This window comes from Anas platyrhynchos, chromosome 2 (assembly GCF_047663525.1).
Source record: "Anas platyrhynchos isolate ZD024472 breed Pekin duck chromosome 2, IASCAAS_PekinDuck_T2T, whole genome shotgun sequence".
In the NCBI taxonomy this organism is placed as follows: Eukaryota; Metazoa; Chordata; class Aves; order Anseriformes; family Anatidae; genus Anas; species Anas platyrhynchos.
In genome coordinates this window covers 888636-913362 of record NC_092588.1, presented here as the reverse complement: position 1 = coordinate 913362, position 24727 = coordinate 888636, and the positions used below count along the sequence as shown (strand labels likewise).

At 54.2% G+C, this 24727-nt stretch overlaps 2 protein-coding genes across 4 annotated transcripts in view; one reads left to right on the top strand and one right to left on the bottom strand.

The window, feature by feature from the left end:
* The first annotated feature begins 21 nt into the window (after positions 1-21).
* Positions 22-19368, top strand: RECQL4 (RecQ like helicase 4). The gene is made up of 21 exons (XM_072034202.1): positions 22-255; positions 350-383; positions 2171-2229; positions 2413-2550; positions 2687-3324; positions 5329-5419; positions 8596-8794; positions 8876-8992; positions 9106-9198; positions 9292-9428; positions 9501-9584; positions 9671-9859; positions 12404-12616; positions 12752-12920; positions 14126-14391; positions 15436-15573; positions 17746-17857; positions 17931-18060; positions 18141-18527; positions 18652-18917; positions 19003-19368. The coding sequence occupies exons 1-21, from the start codon at positions 172-174 to the stop codon at positions 19122-19124; spliced, it is 3666 nt and encodes a 1221-aa protein (XP_071890303.1). The 5' UTR covers positions 22-171; the 3' UTR covers positions 19125-19368.
* A 2787-nt stretch (positions 19369-22155) lies between these two features.
* Positions 22156-24727, bottom strand: part of GPT (glutamic--pyruvic transaminase) — a 28007-nt gene continuing 25435 nt past the window's right edge. For all 3 annotated transcript variants that reach the window (XM_072034210.1, XM_072034209.1, XM_072034208.1), the window contains exons 11-12: positions 23789-23901; positions 22156-22403 (exon numbers count right to left, since the gene is read on the bottom strand). In XM_072034210.1, the coding sequence (XP_071890311.1) occupies positions 22313-22403; positions 23789-23901 (204 nt within the window). In that variant the 3' untranslated portion in view covers positions 22156-22312. The remainder of the gene's footprint in view (positions 22404-23788; positions 23902-24727) is intronic.

The following is a 24727-nucleotide window of genomic DNA, read 5'->3' as shown; positions in this document are numbered from 1 at the left end:
CCGTCAACCTTTCCGGCGCTCCTATTGGACGAGAGCCGCGGGAGCGGGAAGCTCGAGCTGGGCGGGAAGCGCTGAGGGGACGGGGCCGGGCTGAGGGGCCGGGACCCCAAAAAGGGCCCAAAACCCCCTAAAAAAGACCCAAAAAGGGCTCGGGACCCCCCCGATCCCCTCATGGAGCGGCTGCAGGAGGTGAAGGCGCTGCTGAAGCGCTGGGAGGCGGCGTTCGCGCAGCAGCAGGGCCGCAAACCCGGCACGGTGCGGCCTAAAGGGGGGGGGGAGGCCTCGTTAAGGGGGTCCCGAACCCCAAATTTTGGGTTTTTAGCCCCAAAAATTGGTGTTTTACATGTAGGGAGATGTGGAGGGGGCGCCGGAGGATGTGAAGCGTGAGTGGGGGTGGGGGGGGGGTAATTAGGGGGGGGTAATTGGGGCGGGGGGGGGGGGTGAGGGGAATTGGGGGGAATTGGGGGGGTTTTGGGGGAAAATTGGGGGGATTTGGGGGGGGGTGGGGGGGACTGAGGGGAATTGGGGGGGGTTGGGGGGTTTTGGGGGGAAATTTGGGGGGATTTGGGGGAATTGGGGGGGTTTTGGGGGAAAATTGGGGGGGAATTGGGGGGCTTGGGGGGGCTGAGGGGAATTGGGGGGGGTTGGGGGAAATTTGGGGGGGAATTGGGGGTATGGGGGGGGTTGGGGGGAGCTGAGGGGATTTGGGGGGGATTTGGGGGGGATTTGGGGGAATTGGGGGGAAATTGGGGGGGATTTGGGGGAATTGGGGGGTACTGAGGGGAATTGGGGGGGGTTGGGGGGAAATTTGGGGGGAATTGGGGGAGGTTGGGGGGAGCTGAGGGGAATTGGGGGGGTTGGGGGGGCTGAGGGGATTTGGGGGGGTTGGGGGAAAATTGGGTGGGATTTGGGGGAATTTGGGGATTTGGGGGGGACTGAGGGGAATTGGGGGGGGTTGGGGGAAAATTTGGGTGGGTTTTGGGGGATTTGGGGGGTACTGAGGGGAATGGGGGGGCTTGGGGGGAAAATTGGGGGGAATTTGGGGGGTCTGGGGGGGACTGAGGGGAATTGGGAGGGTTTGGGGGGGAAATTGGGGGGATTTGGGGGAAATTGGGTGGGATTTGGGGGAATTGGGGGGAACTGAGGGGAATTGGGGGGGTTGGGGGGGCTGAGGGGATTTGGGGGGGTTGGGGGAAAATTGGGGGGGATTTGGGGGAATTTGGGGATTTGGGGGGGACTGAGGGGATTTAGGGGGGGGTTGGGGGGAAATTGGGGGGGATTTGGGGGAATTTGGGGGGTCTGGGGGGGTGTTGGGGGTTGAGGGAATTGGGGGGTGTTGGGGAGAGGGTTTGGAGGGGAATTGGGGGGATTTCAGGGGAATTTGGGGGTGCTGGGAGGGGAATTTGGGGAAATTGGGGGGTCTGGGGGTGAAATGGGGGCGTTTGGGAGGGGTTGGGGGAAATTTGGGGGGGATTGGGGGAAATTGGGGGAGAATTGGGGGTTTGGGGGGCATATGGGGGGGAATTGGGGGGATCTGGGGGAAATTGGGGAGGTCTGGGGGGATTTGGGGGAAATTGGGGGAGAATTGGGGGGGTTTGGGGAGCATTTTAGGGGAAATTAGGAATTCGAGGGGGGGTTGGGGGGAAATTGGGGGCGTTTGGGGGGGAATTGGGGGGATTTCAGAGGAAACTGGGGGGCATTTGGGGGAAATTGGGGAGGTCTGGGGGGAATTTGGGGAAATTGGGGGAGAATTGGGGGGGTTTGGGGGGCGTTTTGGGGGGAAATTGGGAATTTGAGGGGGTTGGGGGGGATTTGGGGGGGAAATTTGGGAGGGTTGGGAGGAATTGGGGGCATTTGGGGGGGAATTGGGGTGGATTTGGGGGAAATCGGGGGGATTTGGGGGCGTTTTGGGGGGAAACTGGGAATTCGAGGGGGGTTCGGGGGGGAAGTTTGGGGGATTGGAGGGGGAATTGGGGGGTTTGGGGGAAAATTGGGGAAATTAGGAGGAATTGGGGTGAGTTGGGTGGGTTTTGAGGGGAATCGGGGGGAATTTTGAGGGAATTGGAGGGATTTTGGGGGAAATTGGTGGAATTTTGGGGGAAATTAGGGGGATTTGGGGGAATTTTGGGTGGAATTGGGGGAGTTTTGGGGCCTCACCCCCCCTTTTTAGGGCTGTACCGGGAGTACCGGGCGCTGAAGCACGGCGGGGGCAGCGCGGCCACGGCGCAGGTATGGGGTCGGGATTTCCCCCCCCTCGACCCCAAAACCCCCAATTTTTAGGGTCTGAGCCCCCCCACGACCCCAAAAACCACCCCAAAAAACCTCTCCTCCCCCCCCCCCCTCCTCCCTTCACCCCGACCCCTTTTTTTCTGCCAAAAACCCACTTTTTGGGATTTTTTTCCCCTCCTGCAGGATTCGGGCTGTTGGGGCGCGCACCTCAACCGCCGCCCCGCGACCCCAAAACCTGCCCCCACCCCAAAAACCCCCCCAAAGTTTTCGGCTCAGCATTTTGGGACCAAGCTCAAAGCCAACCTGGGCGCCTCCATCCAGGTGAGTCCGTGTCCCCCCCTAAATAGGGTTTAAAAAAACCCTAAATAGGGTTTTTAAACCCTTTAAATCGGGTTTTTCACCCTAAAACGCTCCCAAACCCTAAAAATGACCCCAAATTTTTTGGGATTCCCCCTAGGAGAGGCCGGCGGTGCCCAGGAGGACGCTGACCCCGCATCCCACCCCAAATTTGGATCCTCGTCCCCCGTCCCTATGGGGTGACCCCCCCGAACTCTTCCTCCCCCCCTCCCTGACCCCAAAAATCCTCGCCGGGGGGCCGAAACCTCACCCCAAAAAGGAAAAACCCCAAAAACTGCTGCAAACGGTGGCCAGGAGGCTGAGCAACCTCGACCCCGCTTGGTTACGGCGCTGCCAGGGCGACCCCGACCCCAAAAAACCCCCCCGGGGGGGTCCCGAATTTGGGGGCGTCGGATTTTATGGGGCGGGGGGGGGAAACGCCGACCCTATAGGGGTCTGCGCCCCACAGCGGGGGGCCGAGGGGGCTCGAGGGGGGAACGAGGGGGGTGAAAATGGGGTCGGGGGCGATTTTGACCCCAAAGAGGGGGTTTTTGGGGGCGGCGACCCCAAAAAGCTCCCAAATAGGGGCGGCGACCCCAAAAAGCTCCCAAATAGGGGCGGGGGGAAAAGGGGCCGCGGGGGGGGGGGCGACGAGGGGGCGGCGAGGAAAAAAAAACCCGAAAATCTCCTGGGAGAGGTGGAGGAAGAGGAGGAGGAGGAGGAGAAAAAAAAGCCCCCCCGCAGAGCTGCGCCCAACAGGTGGGGTTTTGGGGTTTTTTTGGGGGGTTTTTGGTTTTTTGGGGGGGGTTTTTTGTTTTTTTGTTTGTTTGTTTGTTATTTTTGTGTTTTTTTGTTTGTTTTTTTTTGTTCTGTTGTTGTTTTTTTTGGGGGGGTTGGGTTTTTTTTGTTTTGTTTTGTTTGGGGTTTTTTTGTTTGTTTTTGGGGGGGTTTTGGGGTTTTTTGTTTGTTTTTGGGGGGTTTGGGGGTTTTTTGTTTTTTTGGGGCAGTTTTGGTTTCTTTTTGTTTCGTTTTGTTTGTTATTTTTGTTTGTTTTTTTATTTTTGTTTTTTGTTGTTGTTTTGGGCGAGTTGGGTTTTTTGGGGGGGGGTTGGGTTTTTTGTTTTTTTTTTTTGTTTTGGTTTTGGTTTTTTGTTTGTTATTTTTGCTTTTTTTTGTTTGTTTTTTTGGGGGGGGTTGGGGTTTTTCGTTTTTTTTTGGGGGGGTTGGTTTTTTGTTTTTTTTTTTTTTGTTTTTCTGTTGTTTTTTGTTTGTTATTTTTGTTTGTGCTTTTTTGTTTGTTTTTTATTTTTGTTTTTTGTTGTTTTTGGGGGGGTTGGGGTTTTTAATTTTTTTGGGGAGGGTTTTTGGGGGTTTTGTTTTTTTGTTTTTGTTTTGTTTTTTTTTTTTATATATTTTTTGTTTTTTTTGTTGTTTTTTGGGGGGTTGGGGTTTTTTTGTTTTTTTTGGGGGGGTGTTTTTTTTGTTTGTTTTTTTTGTTATTTTTGCTTTTTGTTTGTTTTTTTGTTTTTGTTTTTTTGGGGGGGCTTTTGGGTTTTTCGTTTTTTTTGGGGGGGGTTGGTTTTTTGTTTTTTTTTTGTTTTTCTTTTGTTTTTTTGTTTGTTGTTTGTGCTTTTTTGTTTGTTTTTTATTTTTGTTTTTTTTGTTGTTTTTTTGGGGGGGTTGGGGTTTTTTGTTTTTTTGGGGAGGGTTTTTGGGGGTTTTGGGTTTTTTTTGTTTTTGTTTTGTTTTTTCTTTTTGATATTTTTTGTTGTTTTTTGGGGGGTTGGGTTTTTTTGTTTTTTTTGGGGGGGGGTGTTTTTTTCGTTTGTTTTTTTTTGTTGTTTTTGCTTTTTGTTTGTTTTTTTGTTTTTGTTTTTTTTGGGGGGGTTGGGGTTTTTTGGTTTTTTTTTGGGGGGGGTTGGGTTTTATATTTTTTTGGTTTTGTTTTTTGTTTGTTATTTTTGTTTGTGCTTTTTTGTTTGTTTTTTATTTTTTGTTTTTTTGGTTGTTTTTTGGGGAGGGTTGGGGTTTTTTTTTTTTTGGGGGGGGTTGGGGTTTTTGGGGTTTTTGTTTTTTTTTGGTTTGCTTTTTGTTTGTTATTTTTGCTTGTTTTTTGTTTTTTATTTTTTGTTTGTTTTTTATTTTTTGTTTTTTGGGGGGGGTGAGGTTTTTTGTTTTTTTTTTGGGGGGGGTTGGTTTTTTGTGGAGGGTTTTTGGGGGTTTTTTGTTTTTTTTTGTTTTTGTTTTGTTTTTTTTGTTTGTTTGTTATTTTTGTTTTTTTTTGTTTGTTTTGTTTGTTTGTTTTTTGTGGTTTTTTTGTTGTTTTTTTTGGGGGGGTTCTGGGGTTTTTTGTTTTTGGGGGGGTGGGTTGGGGGTTTTTGGGTTTTTTTGGGGGTGATTCGCCCCAATTTGGTGTGCCCAGAACCCATTCCTTTAGGGGAGAAGGAATCAAGAGATTTTCCGGTGCTTTTTTAGGTCCTTTTTTACATCTTTTTACGGAAAACTCGCTTTTTCTGTATTTTTTTCCTCATTTATGGGGTGAGGGGGTTGTGGGGTCGCCTCCCCGCGCCCCTTAAAACCCACAGGGGCTTGTGGGGTCGCCCCATAAAACCCACAGCGCGGCTCCGGGGGCAGCCCCACAACAGGAGAACCTTATTTTTACAGCACCAAGACCCTTTTAACCTTTTTCCCTGAATTTTGCCCCATTTTTTGGGGCCATATTTATGAGGTCGTGCTTATAGGGCCGTGTTTTTCCCCCCACAGACCCCCCCCGGGGAACTTCGTGCGCCTCAACCTCCGAACCCGCTCCCACGTGCGGGGTTGGGCTCTGCGGGGGAGACACCTCCGAAAACAGGTAAGAAAACGACGCAAAAATGGGTCAAAAAAGTGCAAAATCGGTGCCCGAAAAAAAAATGGGTCAATAAAACGCAAAAATGGGTCAAAGAAACGCAAAATCGGTGCCCGAAAACACAAAAAGGGGTCAAAGAAACGCAAAATCGGTGCCCGAAAACAAAAAGGGGTCAAAGAAACGCAAAATCGGTGCCCAAAAACGCAAAAACAGGTCAAAAAACACAAAATCGGGTCAAAAAAGTGCAAAATCGGTGCCCGAAAGCGCAAAAATGGGCCCAAAAACCGTGAAATCGGTGCCCGAAACCGCAAAAAACGGTCAAGAAAAGGCAAAATCGGTGCCCGAAAACGCAAAAATGGGTCAAAAAACACAAAATCGGGTCAAAAAAGTGCAAAATCGGTGCCCAAAAACGCGTCGAAAAAACGCAGAATTGGTGCCCGTAAACGCAAAATTGGTGCCCAAAAAACGCGAAATTGGTGCCCGAAAACGCAAAATTTGATGCCCAAAAAACGTGAAATCGGTGCCCGAAAGCGCAAAAAGGGGTCGAAAAAAGGCAAAATCGGTGCCCGAAAGCGCAAAAAGGGGTCGAAAAAAGGCAAAATCGGTGCCCGAAAGCGCAAAAAGGGGTCGAAAAAACGCAAAATCGGTGCCCGAAAGCGCAAAAAGGGGTCAAAAAAACGCAAAATCGGAGCCCGAAAGCGCAAAAACGGGTCAAAAAAGCGCAAAATCAGTGCCCAAAATCGCAAAAATGGGTCAAAAAAACACAAAATCGGTGCCCGAAAACACAAAAACGGGCCAAAAAAACGCAGAATCGGTGCCCAAAAACGCAAAAACGGGCCAAAAAAATGCAAAAATGGGTCAAAAAAATGCAAAATCGGTGTCCAGAAACACAAAAACGGGTCAAAAAAGCGCAAAATCGGTGCCCAGAAACGCAAAAACGGGCTTAAAAATTGCAAAATTGGTGCCCGGAAAATGCAAAACCGGGTCGAAAAAGCGCAAAATTGGTGCCCGAAAGTGCAAAAACGGGTCGAAAAAGCGCAAAATCGGTGCCTGAAACCGCAAAAACGGGTCGAAAAAGCGCAAAATCGGTGCCCGGAAACGCAAAAAGGGGTCGAAAAAGCGCAAAATCGGTGCCTGAAACCGCAAAAACGGGTCGAAAAAGCGCAAAATCGGTGCCTGGAAACGCAAAAACGGGCTGAAAAAATGCAAAATTGGTGCCCGGAAAATGCAAAAACGGGTCGAAAAAGCGCAAAATTGGTGCCCGAAACCGCAAAAACGGGTCGAAAAAGCGCAAAATCGGTGCCCGGAAGCGCAAAAACGGGCTGAAAAAATGCAAAATTGGTGCCCGGAAAATGCAAAAACGGGTCGAAAAAGCGCAAAATCGGTGCCCGAAAGCGCAAAAACGGGTCAAAAAAACGCAAAATCGGTGCCTGAAAGCGCAAAAAGGGGTCAAAAAAACGCAAAATCGGTGCACGAAAACGCAAAAAGGGGTCAAAGAAACGCAAAAACTGGGTCAAAAAAAACGCAAAATCAATGCCTGAAACCGCAAAAAAGGGTCAAAAAGTCAAAAAAAAACGCAAAATCCGTGCCCAAAAACGCAAAAACGGGTCAAAAAACGCAAAATCGGGTCAAAAAAGTGCAAAATCAGTGCCCAAAAACGCGTTGAAAAAACGCAAAATCGGTGCCCGAAAACGCAAAATTGGTGCCCAAAAAACGTGAAATCGGTGCCCGAAACTCCAAAAACGGGTCGAAAAAACGCAAAATCGGTCCCTGAAACCGCAAAAACGGGTCGAAAAAACGCAAAATCGGTGCCCGAAAGCGCAAAAAGGGGTCGAAAAAACGCAAAATCGGTGCCCGAAAGCGCAAAAAGGGGTCAAAAAAGGCAAAATCGGTGCCCGAAAGCGCAAAAAGGGGTCGAAAAAACGCAAAATCGGTGCCCGAAAACGCAAAAACGGGTCAAAAAAAGCGCAAAATCGGTGCCCGAAAACACAAAAATGGATCAAAACAACGCAAAATTGGTGCCCAAAAATGCAAAAACGTCTCAAAAAAATGCAAAATCAGTGCCCGAAAACGCAAAAACAGGCCAAAAAAAACGCGAAATCGGTGCGCAAAAACGGGTCAAAAGAAACGCAAAATCGGTGCCCGAAAACGGAAAATCGGTGACCAAAAACGCAAAAAGGGGTCAAAAAAACGCAAAATCGGAGCCCGAAAGCGCAAAAACGGGTCAAAAAAGCGCAAAATCAGTGCCCAAAATCGCAAAAATGGGTCAAAAAAACACAAAATCGGTGCCCGAAAACACAAAAACGGGCCAAAAAAACGCAGAATCGGTGCCCAAAAACGCAAAAACGGGCCAAAAAAATGCAAAAATGGGTCAAAAAAATGCAAAATCGGTGTCCAGAAACACAAAAACGGGTCAAAAAAGCGCAAAATCGGTGCCCAGAAACGCAAAAACGGGCTTAAAAATTGCAAAATTGGTGCCCGGAAAATGCAAAACCGGGTCGAAAAAGCGCAAAATTGGTGCCCGAAAGTGCAAAAACGGGTCGAAAAAGCGCAAAATCGGTGCCTGAAACCGCAAAAACGGGTCGAAAAAGCGCAAAATCGGTGCCCGGAAACGCAAAAAGGGGTCGAAAAAGCGCAAAATCGGTGCCTGAAACCGCAAAAACGGGTCGAAAAAGCGCAAAATCGGTGCCTGGAAACGCAAAAACGGGCTGAAAAAATGCAAAATTGGTGCCCGGAAAATGCAAAAACGGGTCGAAAAAGCGCAAAATTGGTGCCCGAAACCGCAAAAACGGGTCGAAAAAGCGCAAAATCGGTGCCCGGAAGCGCAAAAACGGGCTGAAAAAATGCAAAATTGGTGCCCGGAAAATGCAAAAACGGGTCGAAAAAGCGCAAAATCGGTGCCCGAAAGCGCAAAAACGGGTCAAAAAAACGCAAAATCGGTGCCTGAAAGCGCAAAAAGGGGTCAAAAAAACGCAAAATCGGTGCACGAAAACGCAAAAAGGGGTCAAAGAAACGCAAAAACTGGGTCAAAAAAAACGCAAAATCAATGCCTGAAACCGCAAAAAAGGGTCAAAAAGTCAAAAAAAAACGCAAAATCCGTGCCCAAAAACGCAAAAACGGGTCAAAAAAACGCAAAAGCGGTGCCCGAAACCCCTTTTTCCTTATTTTTTTTCACCCTGCAGGTGTGGAAGCAGAAATGGCAGAAGAAGGCGGCGTGGTTCGGTGGCGGCGGGGCCGGGTCGCCCCCCCCGTTGCCAAAAAAGGCCGAAATGCCCCAAAAAGAGGATGAGGAGGAGGAGGGGGGGGATGAAGATGAAGCCCCCCTCCCCACCCTGGCCGAGGTCGCCCGCAGGACCAACAGCGTCTGCCCGGAGCTGTGGGGTGAGGCCTCGGGTTGGGGGGGTTTTGCATGCCCTAAAAACCATTTTTGGGGTTCACCGACCCTTTTTTCTTAATTCCCAGAATTTGGCGACCCCGAGGGCGTTTTTGGGGGGGTCACGACCCCCCCGGAGCCCCCCCCCGAGCCCCCCGCCCCCATGGAGCCCCTCTACCCCTTGGGACCGGACGGGAAGGTTCGAGGTGAGGCCGTGCCCCGATCCCATTCCAAATTTGGGATCCTCATCCCCTTTACCCTCCTGGGGGGGGGCGAAAAACCCATTTTAGGCTGAATTTCCCCCAAATTCCCCCCCCAGAGACCCCCCCGGAGGTGCTGGAGGCTCTCCAGGAACTCGGCTTCTCCTCCTTCCGCCCCGGCCAGGAGCGAGCGGTGATGAGAATCCTCTCCGGTAATTTCCCCTAAAACACCCCAAAAACCCCCATTTTTTTTATCCTTTTCATCTTTTTTGACTATTTTGGAATATTTTTGGCCCCCCCCCGAGGTCTTTCCACCCTCCTGGTGCTCCCCACGGGGCTGGGCAAGTCCCTTTGCTACCAGCTCCCCGCTTACCTCTACCGCAAACGCTCCCCGTGCGTCACCCTGGTGGTCTCCCCCCTCGTCGCCTTGATGGACGACCAGGTAAAGACCCCCCCCCCGACCCCAAAAAGGTGACAATTTGGACAATTTTGACAATTTGGACAATTTTTTTAGGTTTCGGGCTTGCCCCGGGGGCTTCGGGCCGCCCGCGTCCACTCCAACATGAGCAGGGCGCAACGGGAGGCGGCGCTGGAGCAGGTAGGGGATATTTTTTGGGATATTTTGGGGGGGGGCCCCAAATTTTAGGACAAACCCCCCCCAAATCTTATCGTCCCCCCCCCCAGGTGACGCGGGGCGAGGTGCAGGTGCTGCTGCTGTCCCCCGAAGCCCTGGTGGGGGGCTCCGGGGGGGGGGGCTGCTGCTTGCCCCCCGCCTCCCGCTTGCCCCCCGTGGCTTTCGCCTGCCTGGACGAGGCGCACTGCGTGGCGCAGTGGGCGCACAACTTCCGGCCCAGCTACCTGAGGATCTGCAAGGTGGGGGGGCTTGACTTCCTCTTCCTCCTCTTCCTCTTCCTCCTCTTCCTCATCTTCCTCTCCTCTTCCTCCTCCCGTCCTCCTCACGTCCTCCTCTTCCTCTCCTCCTCGCGTCGCCTTCCTCTCCTCCTCACGTCCTCCTCACGTCCCCCTCGTCTTCCTCTCCTCTTCCTCTCTTCCTCCTCCTCTTCCTCTCCTCTTCCTCCTCACGCCCTCCTCTTCCTCCTCACGCCCTCCTCTTCCTCCTCACGTCCTCCTCTTCCTCACGTCCTCCTCACACCCTCCTCTTCCTCTCCTCCTCGCGTCTTCTTCTTGCTCCCCTCCTTGTCCTCTCATCATCCTCGTCCTCTCGTCCTCTCCTCTTCTCCTCCTCACGCCCTCCTCTTCCTCTCCTCTTCCTCTCTTCCTCACCCCCTCCTCTTCCTCACGTCCTCCTCTTCCTCTCCTCCTTACCCCATCCTCACCTTGTCTTCCTCATCTTCCTTGTCTTCCTCTCTTCCTCCTCACGCCCTCATCTTCCTCGTCTTCCTCATCTTCCTTGCCCTCCTCTTCCTCTCCTCCTCTCTTCCTCCTCACGTCCTCCTCTTCCTCTGTTCCTCTTCACATCCTCCTCTTCCTCTCCTCTTCCTCTCTTCCTCACGTCCTCTTACTCTCCTCCTCACATCCTCCTCTTCCTCCTCGTCTTCCTGCTCTTCCTCTCCGCCTCACGTCCTTCTCACTCCCTCCTCTTCCTCTCCTCCTCTTCCTCTTCCTCCTCACATCTTCCTCACGCCCTCCTCTTCCTCTCTTCCTCACCCCCTCCTCACCTCCTCCTCTTCTTCCTCTTCCTCCCCTCCTCATGTCCTCCTCACACCCTCCTCTTCCTCTCCTCTTCCTCTCTTCCTCACGTCCTCCTCATGTCCCCCTCCTCTTCCTCACGTCCTCCTCACATCCTTCTCTTCCTCCTCATCTTCCTGCTCTTCCTCATGTCCTCATCTTCCTCTCTGCCTCACATCCTCCTCACCTCCTCCTCTTCCTCTCCTCCTCTTCCTCCTCATGCCCTCCTCTTCTTCCTCACCTCCTCCTCTTCCTCTCCTCCTCACATCCTCCTCTTCCTCCTTGTCTTCCTGCTCTTCCTCACGTCCCCTTCCTCTCCACCTCACGTCCTCCTCCTCTTCCTCTCCTCTTCCTTTCTTCCTCTCCTCTTCTTCCTCTTCCTCCTCACGTCTTCCTCACCCCCTCCTCTTCTTCCCCTCCTCACGTCCTCCTTGTGTCCCCCTCCTCTTCCTCTCCTCCTCTCCTCATCCTCACCCCCTCCTCACCTCATCCTCTCCTCCTCTTCCTCTATTCCTCCTCCTCTTCCTCTCCTCTTCCTCCTCACGCCCTCCTCTTCTTCCTCACATCCTCCTCTTCCTCCTTGTCTTCCTGCTCTTCCTCACGTCCCCTTCCTCTCCACCTCACGTCCTCCTCCTCTTCCTCTCCTCTTCCTTTCTTCCTCTCCTCTTCTTCCTCTTCCTCCTCATGCCTTCCTCTTCCTCCTCACGTCTTCCTCACCCCCTCCTCCTCTTCCCCTCCTCACGTCCTCCTCGTGTCCCCCTCCTCTTCCTCTCCTCCTCTCCTCATCCTCACCCCCTCCTCACCTCCTCCTCTTCCTCCCCTCCTCTTCCTCCTCGTCTTCCTGCTCTTCCTCACGTATTCCTCTTCCTCTCCACCTCACATCCTCCTCACTACCTCGTCTTCTTCTCCTCCTCTTCCTCTCTTCCTCACCTCCTTCTCTTCCTCTTCCTCCTCACCTTCTCCTCTTCCTCTTCACGCCCTCCTCTTCTTCCTCACCTCCTCCTCACATCCTCCTCACGTCCCCCTCCTCTTCTTCCTCTCCTTCTCTCCTCATCCTCACCCCATCCTCACGTCCTCCTCTTCCTCCTCGTCTTCCTGCTCTTCCTCACGTCCTCCTGTTCCTCTCTGCCTCACGTCCTCCTCTTCCTCCTCACATCTTCCTCACATCCTTCTCTTCCTCTCTTCCTCCTCACGTCCTCCTCTTCCTCTCCTCTCCCTCTCTTCCTCACGTCTTCCTCTTCCTCTCCGCCTCACGTCCTCCTCACCCCCTCATCTTCCTCTCTTCCTCTCCTCTTCCTCTTCCTCCTCACATCTTCCTCATGCCCTCCTCTTCCTCTCTTCCTCCTCACCTCCTCCTCTTCCTCTCCTCTTCCTATCTTCCTCTCCCCCTCACGTCCTCTTCTTCCTCATGTCTTCCTCTCTTCCTCACGTCCTCCTCAGGCCCTCCTCTTCCTCTCCTCTTCCTCTCTTCCTCACGCCCTCCTCTTCCTCTCTTCCTTTCCCCGTCACGTCCTCGTCTTCCTCTCTTCCTCTCCTCCTCTTCCTCCTCACATCTTCCTCATGTCCTCCTCTTCCTCTCTTCCTCACATCTTCCTCATGCCCCTTGTCTTCCTCTCGTCTTCCTCCTCACGCCCTTCTCACGTCCTCGTTTTCCTCTCTTCCTCACGTCCCCCTCATGCCCTCCTCTTCCTCTTCCTCTCTTCCTCACCTCCTCTTCCTCCCCCTCAGGTCCTCCGCGACCGCCTGGGCGTCCGCTGCTTCCTGGGGCTGACGGCCACCGCCACCCCCGCCACGGCCCGCGAGGTGGCCGCGCACCTCGGCGTCCCCCGGGGCGAGGAAGAGGAGGAAGAGGACGAGGAAGAGGAAGGCTCCACGGGGCGCTGCTCCGTCCTACCCCCAAACCTCCACCTCTCCGTCTCCATGGACCGCGACCGCGACCAGGTAGGGGCAATAACGAGGTGGGCGACCCCCAACGGGGTTGGGGGGCGCACAGAAGCCCCCCCCTCACCCTCAGGACCCCCCTCTTCATCCTCGGGACCCCCTCCTCATCCTCGGGACCCCCCCCCTCGCCCCCAGGCCCTCGTCTCCTTGCTTCAGGGGGAGCGTTTCGGCCGCCTCGCCTCCGTCATCGTCTACTGCACGCGGCGTGAGGAGACGGAGCGCGTGGCCGCGCTCCTCCGCACCTCCCTGCGAGGCACCGAGCCCCCCGAGACCCCCAAAAACACGGGAAAGAAGAAAAAAAAAGGTAAGGAAACAAACCCAACCCCCTCGACCAATTTCCGTGCCTCAAAACCCCAAAATCCTTTTGGATTTCCATTTTCTAACCCTTAAATTCTGAATTCCGAAATGGAAAATGAAAAATTTAAGCTAATTTTGGTTCGAAATTGCTCGATTTGGTGTGAAATTGCTCGATTTGGTGCGAAATTGCTCAATACGGTGCGAAATTGCTCAATACGGTGCGAAATTGCTCGATTTGGCGCGAAATGGCTCGATTCGGTGCGAAATGGCTCGATTCGGTGCGAAATGGCGCGATTCGGTGCGAAATGGCGCGATTCGGTGCGAAATTGCTCGATTTGGTGCGAAATTGCTCCATTTGGTGCGAAATTGCTCCATTTGGTGCGAAATTGCTCGATTCGGTGCGAAATTGCTCGATTCGGTGCGAAATTGCTCAATACGGTGCGAAATTGCTCGATTTGCTGCAAAATTGCTCGATTCGGTGCGAAATTGCTCGATTCGGTGCGAAATTGCTCGATTCGGTGCGAAATTGCTCAATACGGTGCGAAATTGCTCAATACGGTGCGAAATTCCTCAATACGGTGCGAAATTGCTCAATACGGTGCGAAATTGCTCGATTTGGTGCGAAATTGCTCAATACGGTGCGAAATTGCTCGATTTGGTGCGAAATTCCTCAATACGGTGCGAAATTGCTCAATACGGTGCGAAATTGCTCAATACGGTGCGAAATTGCTCAATACGGTGCGAAATTGCTCAATACGGTGCGAAATTGCTCAATACGGTGCGAAATTGCTCGATTTGGCGCGAAATGGCTCGATTCGGTGCGAAATGGCTCGATTCGGTGCGAAATGGCTCGATTTGGTGCGAAATGGCTCGATTTGGTGCGAAATGGCTCGATTTGGTGCGAAATGGCGCGATTTGGTGCGAAATGGCGCGATTTGGTGCGAAATGGCGCGATTCGGTGCGAAATTGCTCGATTCGGTGCGAAATTGCTCGATTCGGTGCGAAATTGCTCGATTCGGTGCGAAATTGCTCGATTCGGTGCGAAATTGCTCGATTCGGTGCGAAATTGCTCGATTCGGTGCGAAATTGCTCGATTTGGTGCAAAATTGCTGAATTTGGTGCGAAATTGCTGAATTTGGTGCGAAATTGCTCGATTCGGTGCGAAATTGCTCGATTCGGTGCGAAATTGCCCAATTCTTCCTTTTTTGGCAGCAAAATGCTCCCCGACCTGGGTGGCGGACGCATACCACGCCGGGCTGGGCGCCGCCGAACGCCGTCGGGTGCAGCGGGATTTTATGGCCGGCCGGCTCCGCGCCGTGGTGGCCACGGTGGCTTTCGGCATGGGGTTGGATAAAGCCGACGTTCGGGGCGTGGTCCACTACAACATGCCCCAAAATTTCGAAAATTACGTCCAGGAAATTGGGAGAGCCGGGAGGGACGGGAAACCGGCTCACTGCCACCTCTTCCTGCACCCCGAGGTGAGATCCTAAAAAAAATCAGCTCAAAATCTCGCCCCAAAAAAATTTTAGGGGCGTTTCGCAGAGCCTTGGAGCTTTTTGGGGTGCTCCCTGCTCAAGGTCTCGCCCCCCAAAAAATTTTAGGGGTGTTTCGCAGAGCCTTGGAGCTTTTTGGGGCGCTCCCTGCTCAAGGTCTCGCCCCCAAAAACTTTTAGGGGCGTTTCGCAGAGCCTTGGAGCTTTTTGGGGTGCTCCCTGCTCAAGGTCTCGCCCCCCAAAATTTTTAGGGGACGTTTCGCAGAGCCTTGGAGCTTTTTGGGGTGCTCCCTGCTCGAGGTCTCGCCCTCCCAAAAATTTTAGGGGCGTTTCGCAGAGCCTTGGAGCTTTTTGGGGTGCTCCCTGCTCAAGGTCTCGCTTCCCTCCAAAATTTTAGGGGCGTTTCGCAGAGCCTTGGAGCTTTTTGGGGTGCTCCCCGCTCAAGGTCTCACCCCCAAAAAATTTTAGGGGCGTTTCGCAGAGCCTTGGAGCTTTTTGGGGTGCTCCCTGCTCGAGGCCTCGCCCCCCCAAAATTTTAGGGGCGTTTCGCAGAGCCTTGGAGCTTTTTGGGGTGCTCCCTGCTCAAGGTCTCGCCCCCCCAAAAATTTTAGGGGCGTTTCGCAGAGCCTTGGAGCTTTTTGGGGTGCTCCCCGCTCAGGTCTTGCCCCCAAAAAATTTTAGGGGCGTTTCGCAGAGCCTTGGAGCTTTTTTGGGGTGCTCCCTGCTCAAGGTCTCGCCCCCCCAAAAAATTTTAGGGGCGTCTCGCAGAGCCTTGGAGCTTTTTGGGGTGCTCCCTGCTCAAGGTCTCGCCCCCCAAAAAAATTTTAGGGGCGTCTTGCAGAGCTTTGGAGCTTTTTGGGGTGCTCCCCGCTCAAGGTCTTGCCCCCAAAAAATTTTAGGGGCGTTTCGCAGAGCCTTGGAGCTTTTTTGGGGTGCTCCCTGCTCGAGGTCTCACCCCCCAAAAAAATGTTAGGGGCGTTTCACAGAGTTTTGGAGCTTCCTGAGCCCTAAATCCCCCCAAATTTTTTAGGGTGAGGACCTCCCCGAGCTGCGGCGGCACATTTACGGCGCCACGGTGGATTTCCTCGCCATCAAGAAGCTGCTGCTGAAAGTTTTCGCCCCCTGCAAGTGCCGGGAACTCCACCAAAAACACCGCGAGCTCAGCGGGGTGAGGAAATGGGGTCAAAAGGGGGCTTTTTGGGGATCCCCGCACCCCAAAATTCCCCTCGGGGTGGGAAACAGCCGGGGTTTGAGCCCCAAACGTTGGGATTTAAGCCCCGAACACCAGGGTTTGAGCCCCAAAGTTTGGGATTTGACCCCAAACGCCGGGGTTTGACCCCGAACGCCGATTTTGAGCCCCGAACGTCGGGGTTTGAGCCCCAAACGTCGGGGTTTGAGCCCCAAACGTTGGGATTTGAGCCCCAAACATCGGGGTTTGAGCCCGAACACCGGGGTTTGAGCCCCAAACGTTGGGATTTGACCCCGAACGCCGATTTTGAGCCCCAAACGCCGGGTTTTGAGCCCCAAACGCCGGGATTTGAGCCCCAAACATTGGGGTTTGAGCCCCAAACGTTAGGGTTTGACCCCGAACGCCGGGGTTTGAGCCCCGAACGCCGGGGTTTGAGCCCCAAACGTTGGGGTTTGAGCCCCAAACGTTAGGGTTTGACCCCAAACGCTGATTTTGAGCCCCAAACGTCCGGGTTTGAGCCCAAATGCCGGGGTTTGAGCCCCAAATGCCGATTTTGAGCCCCAAACACCGGGATTTGAGCCCCAAACTTTGGGATTTGAGCCCCGAACGCCGGGGTTTGAGCCCCAAAGGCCGAGGTTTGAGCCCCAAATGTTGGGATTTGAGCCCCAAAGGCCGGGGTTTGAGCCCCAAATGTTGGGATTTGAGCCCCAAACGTCGGGGTTTGAGCCCCAAACGTTGGGGTTTGAGCCCCAAAGTTCGGGGTTTGAGCCCCAAACGTTAGGGTTTGACCCAAACGCTGATTTTGAGCCCCGAACGTCGGGGTTTGAGCCCCAAACGTCGGGGTTTGAGCCCAAACGCCGGGATTTGAGGCCCAAAATCTGGGGTTTGAGCCCCACACGCCGGGGTTTGAGCCCCGAACGCCGGGGTTTGAGCCCCAAAGGCCGAGGTTTGAGCCCCAAATGTTGGGATTTGAGCCCCAAAGGCCGGGGTTTGAGCCCCAAATGTTGGGATTTGAGCCCCAAACGTCGGGGTTTGAGCCCCAAACGTTGGGGTTTGAGCCCCAAAGTTCGGGGTTTGAGCCCCAAACGTTAGGGTTTGACCCAAACGCTGATTTTGAGCCCCGAACGTCGGGGTTTGAGCCCCAAACGTCGGGGTTTGAGCCCAAACGCCGGGATTTGAGGCCCAAAATCTGGGGTTTGAGCCCCGAACGCCGGGGTTTGAGCCCCGAACGCCGGGGTTTGAGCCCCAAACGCCGGGATTTGAGCCCCAAACGTTGGGGTTTGAGCCCCAAAGTTCGGGGTTGGAGCCCAAACGTCGGGGTTGGAGCCCCAAACGTCGGGGTTTGAGCCCCAAACGTTGGGATTTAAGCCCCAAACGCCGGGGTTTGAGCCCCAAAGTTTGGGGTTTGAGCCCCAAACGTTAGGGTTTGACCCCAAACGCTGATTTTGAGCCCCGAACGCCGGTGTTTGAGCCCCGAACGCCGGGTTTTGAGCCCCGAACGTTTGGATTTGAGCCACAAACGCCGGGATTTGAGCCCCGAACGTCGGGGTTTGAGCCCCAAACATTGGAGTTTGAGCCCCAAACATTGGAGTTTGAGCCCCAAACGTCGGGGTTTGAGCCCCAAACGTCGGGGTTTGAGCCCCAAACATCGGGGTTTGAGCCCCGAATGTCGGGATTTGAGCCCCAAACATCGGGGTTTGAGCCCCAGACGCCGGGATTTGAGCCCCAAACGCCGGGGTTTGAGCCCCAAATGCTGGGGTTTGAGCCCCAAACATTGGGGTTTGAGCCCCAAACATTGGGATTTGAGCCCCGAACGTTGGGATTTGAGCCCCAAACGTTGGGATTTGAGCCCAAACATTGGGGTTTGAGCCCCAAACGTTGGGGTTTGAGGCCCAAACGTTGGGATTTGAGCCCAAACGCCGGGATTTGAGGCCCAAACTCTGGGGTTTGAGCCCCACATGCTGGGATTTGAGCCCCAAACTCCGGGGTTTGAGCCCCGAACGCTGGGTTTTGAGCCCTAAACGTTGGGGTTTGAGCCCCGAACGTCGGGGTTTGAGCCCCAAACGCCTCAGGGATGCCTCGAAGGAGCTGGGAGGGGAACGGGGCAGGGTTTTTGGGCCACCCCAAAAGGTCCCCACGCCCTCCCCGCAGGACACGGAGCTCGGTGACACCACCACGGCACAACCCCAACGCATGTGCCACATGCACGAGCGCGCCGTGCCCGTCCAGCAGACGGTGGAGGAGCTGGATCTACGCGAGGAAGGTGAGCGGGGCCGCACCCGGCGCCACCGTGACCCCAAAAAAAAACCCCAAAATGTCCCCCCTCCACCCCACAGGCATCGAGACGCTGCTGTGCTACCTGGAGCTGCACCCGCGCCGCTGGCTGGAGCTGCTGCCCCCCACCTACTCCTCGTGCCGCCTACGGTGCTACGGCGGACCCCGGCAACTCCGCGCGGTGGCGAGGAGGTCAGCGGGATGGGGAAGGGTTCAAACCATCCCTTTTTGGCCCCGTTTTTACCTTTTTTGGCCTTTTTTTCACCCCTCAGCTGCCCGCCCGTCGCCGTTTTCCTGGCCCGCGAGCGTTTGGCGGGGCGGCCGCGCGCCGGCGCCGCCGGTTCCTTGGAGCTGGACGTGGTGGCCTTGAGCGACTCCATGGGTTGGGAGGTTCCCCTGGTGAAACGCGCCCTCCGCCAGCTCCAGTGGGACCCCCGCCTACGCCCGGGGGGGGGTTCGGGGACGCCCCAAAACCCCCCCTCGGTTTCGGGGAGCGGGGTGGTGGTGGAATTCGGCGAGCTCGCCTTCCACCTCCGCGCCTACGGCGACCTCTCGGAGGAGGAGCTGGATTCCCTCTGCCAATTCCTGCACCAAAGGGTGGTGGCGCGGGAAAAAACGGCGCTCAAGCAGCTCCGCGCCTGCTTCAGGGCCTTCAAGAGGTGGGAAAAGGGGTGGAAACGCCCCAAAAACACCCCCAAAACGCCCCAAAAATGCCCCACGGACTCGTATTTTGGGGCCGTTCCGGCATCGTGGGGGTTGATGGATTTTTTTTTGGGGTCGTAGCGTGGCTTTCCCAAACTGCGAGCCGCACCCCGAAAGCGTGGAGGAGGAGAGGAGCTCGCGCCTCCGGGATCTGCTCCAGGCTTATTTCCAGAAGGATCCGGCCCCAAAAGGCGGCGAGGAAGAGGAGGAGGAGGAAGAGGAAGAGGAGGAGGAGGAGGAGGAGGAAGACGAGGACCAGGTGCGCGCCGACGTCCGCCGCTTCCTCACCATCCGCCAGGACGAGAAATTCTCGGGCAGAGCCGTCGCCAGAATCTTCCACGGCATCGGTGAGCGACCACGGGGCATGCACCCACCCCAGAGTCCCCGTTTTTGGGGTGAAATGGGCTAAATTTGGGGTTTTCCCCCCTGCAGACAGCCCCTGCTACCCGGCCCAGGTCTACGGGCGCGACCGGCGCTTCTGGAGGAGGCACCTGCGCTTCAACTTCCACCGCCTCGTGCGCTTGGCCACCCAGGAGATCCTGGCGCTGCGCTGAGGACCCCAAAAACGACCCCAAAAAACTTTTGGGGACACGGGGGAGGCGCGGGGAAGCCCCCCGGGGGGGTGTGGGACCCTCGTTTTTGACCCCGTTCCCCCGCGTTGAAGCGGTTCCAACCTCTCCTTGGGGGCGCGGAGCGGGTGCGGTGCTGGATTTTCTCTTGGAATTAATAAATTAAGAAATTTTTAAAAATAAATCAATAAATTTTTAAAAATAAATGAAGAAATTTTAAAATAAACGAAGAAATTTTTTAAAATTAAGAAATTTTTTAAAATAAATGAAGAAATTTTTTTAAAAAACGAAGAAATTTTTAAAAATAAACAAAGAAATTTTTAAAAATAAACAAAGAAATTTTTAAAAATAAACAAATTTTTAAAAATAAACAAAGAAAATTTTAAAAATAAACAAAGAAAATTTTAAAAATAAACAAAGAAAATTTTAAAAACGAAGACATTTTTAAAAATAAATGAAGAAAATTTTAAAATAAATTAATTTTTAATTTTTTCTTAATTTATTTTAAATTTTTTCTTAATTTTTAAAATTTTCTTAAGAAAAATTTTAAAATAAATGAAGAAATTTTTAAAATAAGTGAAGAAATTTTTAAAAATGAAGAAATTTTTAAAATAAATGAAGAAAATTTTAAAAGTAAGAAAATTTTAAAAATAAATCCTCTCCCGCGGCTCCTGGTCCTCCCACCCCGTAATTACACCGCAATTACCTCGGGTGCTTCTGATTGTGGGGCCACACGGACCCCAAATGGGGTCACCGGGGTGTGATGGCACCCCCAGACCCCAAATTCGTGGTTTTCCCCTAATCCCAGCGCCCCCCCGCCATGGCCCTACCCCGCTGCTGCTTTTCGGCGAGGTCCTGGCGCAGGACGCGGCCCCGCAGAGCCGCCACCGGTGAGCACCCCAATGGGGACCCCAAAATGACGAATCCCCCTCCCCGGGGGTCCCTAGGGGTGCCCTGTGGGGTCTCGGCTGTTTTCGGGGTGTGGGGGCAGCGCTGGGGGGCACCCGTGGGTGTCCTCGCCCAGCGGGGTGAGGGGAAGAGAAATAAAGGGCTGAGAGGGACTGCGGGACCCGAAAGTGCTTTGGGGTAGGGATGGGATTTGGGATATGGGATGGGGATGGGATTAGGGATATGGGATGGGATTTGGGATATGGGATGGGAATTAAATTAGGGATATGGGGATGGGAAGGGATTAGGAATATGGGATGAGATTAAGGATATGGGATTAGGGATGGGGATGGGATTAGGGATATGGGATGCGATTAGGGATGGGACTAGGGATATGGGATGGGATTTGGGATATGGGATGGGATTTGGGATGGGGATGGGATGGGGATTGGGATGGAATGGGGATGGGATGGGGATGGGATTAGGGTTGGGATTAGGGATATGGGATGGGGATGGGATGGGATTAGGGATATGGGGATGGGATTGGGGATATGGGATTAGGGATATGGGATGGGAATGGGATTAGGGATATGGGGATGGGGATGGAATGGGATTAGGGATATGGGATTAGGGATGGGGATGAGATTAGGTATATGGGATGGGATTTGGGATAGGGATGGGATTAGGGATATGGGGATGGGGATGGGATTAGGGATATGGGATGGGGATGGGATTTGGGATGGGGATGGGATTAGGGATTAGGATATGGGATTAGGGATATGGGGTGGGGATGGGATGGGATTAGGGATATGGGATGGGATTTGGGATGGGGATGGGATTAGGGATATGGGATTAGGGATATGGGGTGGGGATGGGATGGGATTAGGGATATGGGATGGGATTTGGGATGGGGATGGGATTAGGGATATGGGATTAGGGATATGGGATGGGGACGGAATGGGATATGGGATTGGGGATGGGATGAGATTAGGGATATGGGATGGGACTAGGATGGGATTAGGGATTGGGGATGGGATTACGGATATAGGAAGGGGATGGGATTAGGGATTAAGGATATGGGATGGGATTTGGGATGGGGATGGGATTAGGGATATGGGATGGGATTAGGGATATAGGATTGGGATGGGGATATGGGATGGGATGGGGATAACAGAAGGGCTCGCCCTAGAAGGGCCCTTTAGGATCACCTAACCCCAACCCCCCACCATCGGTAGGGTTGCCACCCCCCAGTTTGGGTTGGCCTGGTGACGGGGTGGGCGCGTGGCAGGTAATGGGGCGGGTAATGGGGTGGGTAAGAGGGGTCTTAGCGGGACGGGTAATTTGGGTATTAATAGGGCAGGTAATGGGGCAGTTAATGGGGCAGTTAATAGGGACGTCAGTGGGGCAGGTAATGGTGCCCATGAGGTGCCACCCATGTCACCCCGGGGGATTTGGGACACCATGGGAATGTGATGGGACTTGGGGCACCATGGGGATATGGGGCGCCCCATAGACAAGGGACATAATGGGGACGATGGAACACCACGAGGACATGGGGCACCCCATAGACATGGGACACCATGGGGACGTGGACCCCATATGGATATGGGGCACCCCATAGATTAGGGACACAATGGGGACAATGGAACACCACGAGGACATGGGGCACCCCATAAACATGGACACCATGGGGACATGGACCCCATGGGGACATGGGGCACCCCATGAGGATTTGGGACACCGTGAGGACATGGGGCACCATATGGATATGGGGCACCCCATAGACAAGGGACACCATATGGATATGGGGCACCCCATAGACATGGACACCATGGGGACGTGGACACCATGGGGACATGGGGCACCCCATAGACAAGGGACACCATGGGGACGTGGACCCCATATGGATATGGGGCACCCCATAGAAAAGGGACACCATGGGGACAATGGGACACCATGAGGACATGGGGCACCCCATAAACATGGACACCATGGGGACGCGGACACCATGGGGACATGGGGCACCCTATGGGGACATGGACCCCATGGGGACATGGGGCACCCCATAGGCACCCCATAGACATGGGACCCCCCCACCCATGGGTGCCCCCACGCCCACGGCCACGCGGCTGCGGCTGCTGCTTTATTTAGGGGAAATATTTAGGGGAAATCCAACATCCGCCCCCCCGAACCCCCAAAAACGAGCCCGGGAGCGCCCACGCAGGGCCCTGCAGGGGGTTGGATGGGATTTTTTTTTGGGGTGGGGGGGGATTTGGGGGGGCTCGTTAGGAGAATTCCTTAACGAACTTGGTGTAGAAGGCGCTGAGCTTCTGCAGCAGGACCTGCAGCTTGTCGGCGGGGGGCAGGATGGTCATCCTGGGGGGGGGGGGCACAAAGGGATTAGGGACCCCCCCCCGGTAACCCCATATTGTGCCCCCTGCCCTATTAGGGGGATTCCCGTAGTCCCAAAATGGTTTGGGGGATTTTTTTTTAATGGGGGGGCTCCGGCATCATTGTGGGATCATGGGGGTGGGGATTTGGGGAGGTTGGGGGGTCTTGGGGGGGGGGGGACACCTAATCCCATCCCTAATCCCATCCCCGTCCCATCCCCATCCCAATCCCATCTCATCCCATATCCATAATCCCATCCCATCTCAATCCCATTCCCAATCCCAATCCCATCCCATCCCCAATTCCCATCCCTAATCCCATCCCTGTCCCCATCCCATCCCAATCCCATCTCATCCCTTATCCATAATCCCATCCCTAATCCCATCCCCGTCCCATCCCATTCCCAATCCCAATCCCATCCCATCCCTGGCCCCATTCACAGCCCTAATCCCATCCCCACACACCCCTGACCCTGTCCCTAATCCCATCCCCACCCATGACCCCATTCCATACCCCCCCAGTCCCGGTCCCCATCCCATCCCCATCCCAATCCCATCCCCAATCCCACCCCTAATCCCATCCCATCCCCATCCCTAATCCCATCCCATCCCATTGTGCCCATCCCCATCCCATTCCAATCCCAATCCCTAATCCCATCCCTAATCCCATCTCATTCCAATCCCAATTCCCATCCCCATCCCATCCCTATTCCATCCCTATCACCGTCCGCATCCCTAATCCCATCCCATCCCAATGTGCCCATCCCTAATCCCAATCCCATCCCATCCCCAACCCCATCCCCATCCCATCCCAATGTGCCCATCCCCATCCCATTCCCAATCCCAATCCCACCCCTAATCCAATCCCATCCCAACCGCAATCCCATCCCATCCCCATCCCTAATCCGACCCCAATCCCACCCCTAATCCCACCCCTAACCCAATCCATCCCCATCCCTAATCCCACCCTAATCCCAACCCAATCCCACCCCACCCCTAATCCCATCCCTAATCCCATCCCATCCCATCCCCATCCCTAATCCCATCCTATCCCAATATGCCTATCCCCATCCCATTCGAATCCCAATCCCCATCCCCAATCCCATCCCCATCCCACCCCTAATCCTATCCCATCCCTAATCCCACCCCATCCCATCCCCATCCCCATCCCCATCCCCAATCCCACCCTAATCCCACCCCCAATCCCACCCCACCCCCACCCCTAATCCCACCCCTAATCCCACCCCAATCCCACCCTAATCCCATCCCAACCCCAATCCCTCCCCTAATCCCACCCCAATCCCAACCCTAATCCCACCCCAATCCCACCCCACCCCACCCCTAATCCCACCCCAAACCCCACCCCATTACCTAAAGTGGAAGGTTCCCTCTTTCTGCCCGAACCCGGAGCCGGGCACCACGCAGATCCCGGTCTCCTCCAGCAGCCTCATGCAGAAGAACATATCGGGGGCTTGCCCCTGCGCCTACGGGATTAGGGGAACCACACCGACCCTATAGGTCACCCCGACTTTTGGTTGACCCCATACTCTTTAGGGTGACCCCTACGCCCCGGGGGAACCACACCGACCCTATGGGTGACCCCAACTTTTGGTTGACCCCATACTCTTTAGGGTGACCCCTACACCCCGGGGGGAACCACACCGACCCTATGGGTGACCCCGACTTTTGGCTGACCCCATACTCTTTAGGGTGACCCCTACACCCCGGGGGGAACCACACCGACCCTATAGGCCACCCCGACTTTTGGTTGACCCCATACTCTTTAGGGTGACCCCTACACCCCGGGGGGAACCACACCGACCCTATAGGCCACCCCGACTTTTGGCTGACCCCATACTCTTTAGGGTGACCCCTACACCCCGGGGGGAACCACACCGACCCTATAGGCGACCCCGACTTTTGGTTGACCCCATACTCTTTAGGGTGACCCCTACACCCCGGGGGGAACCACACCGACCCCATAGGCGACCCCGACTTTTGGTTGACCCCATACTCTTTAGGGTGACTCCTACACCCCGGGGGGAACCACACCGATCCCATAGGCAACCCCGACTTTTGGCTGACCCCATACTCTTTAGGGTGACCCCTACACCCCGGCGGGAACCACACCGACCCCATAGGCGACCCCCACTTTTGGTTGACCCCATACTCTTTAGGGTGACCCCTACACCCTGGGGGGAACCACACCGACCCTATAGGCGACCCCGACTTTTGGTTGACCCCATACTCTTTAGGGTGACCCCTACACCCCGGGGGGAACCACACCGACCCTATAGGCGACCCCGACTT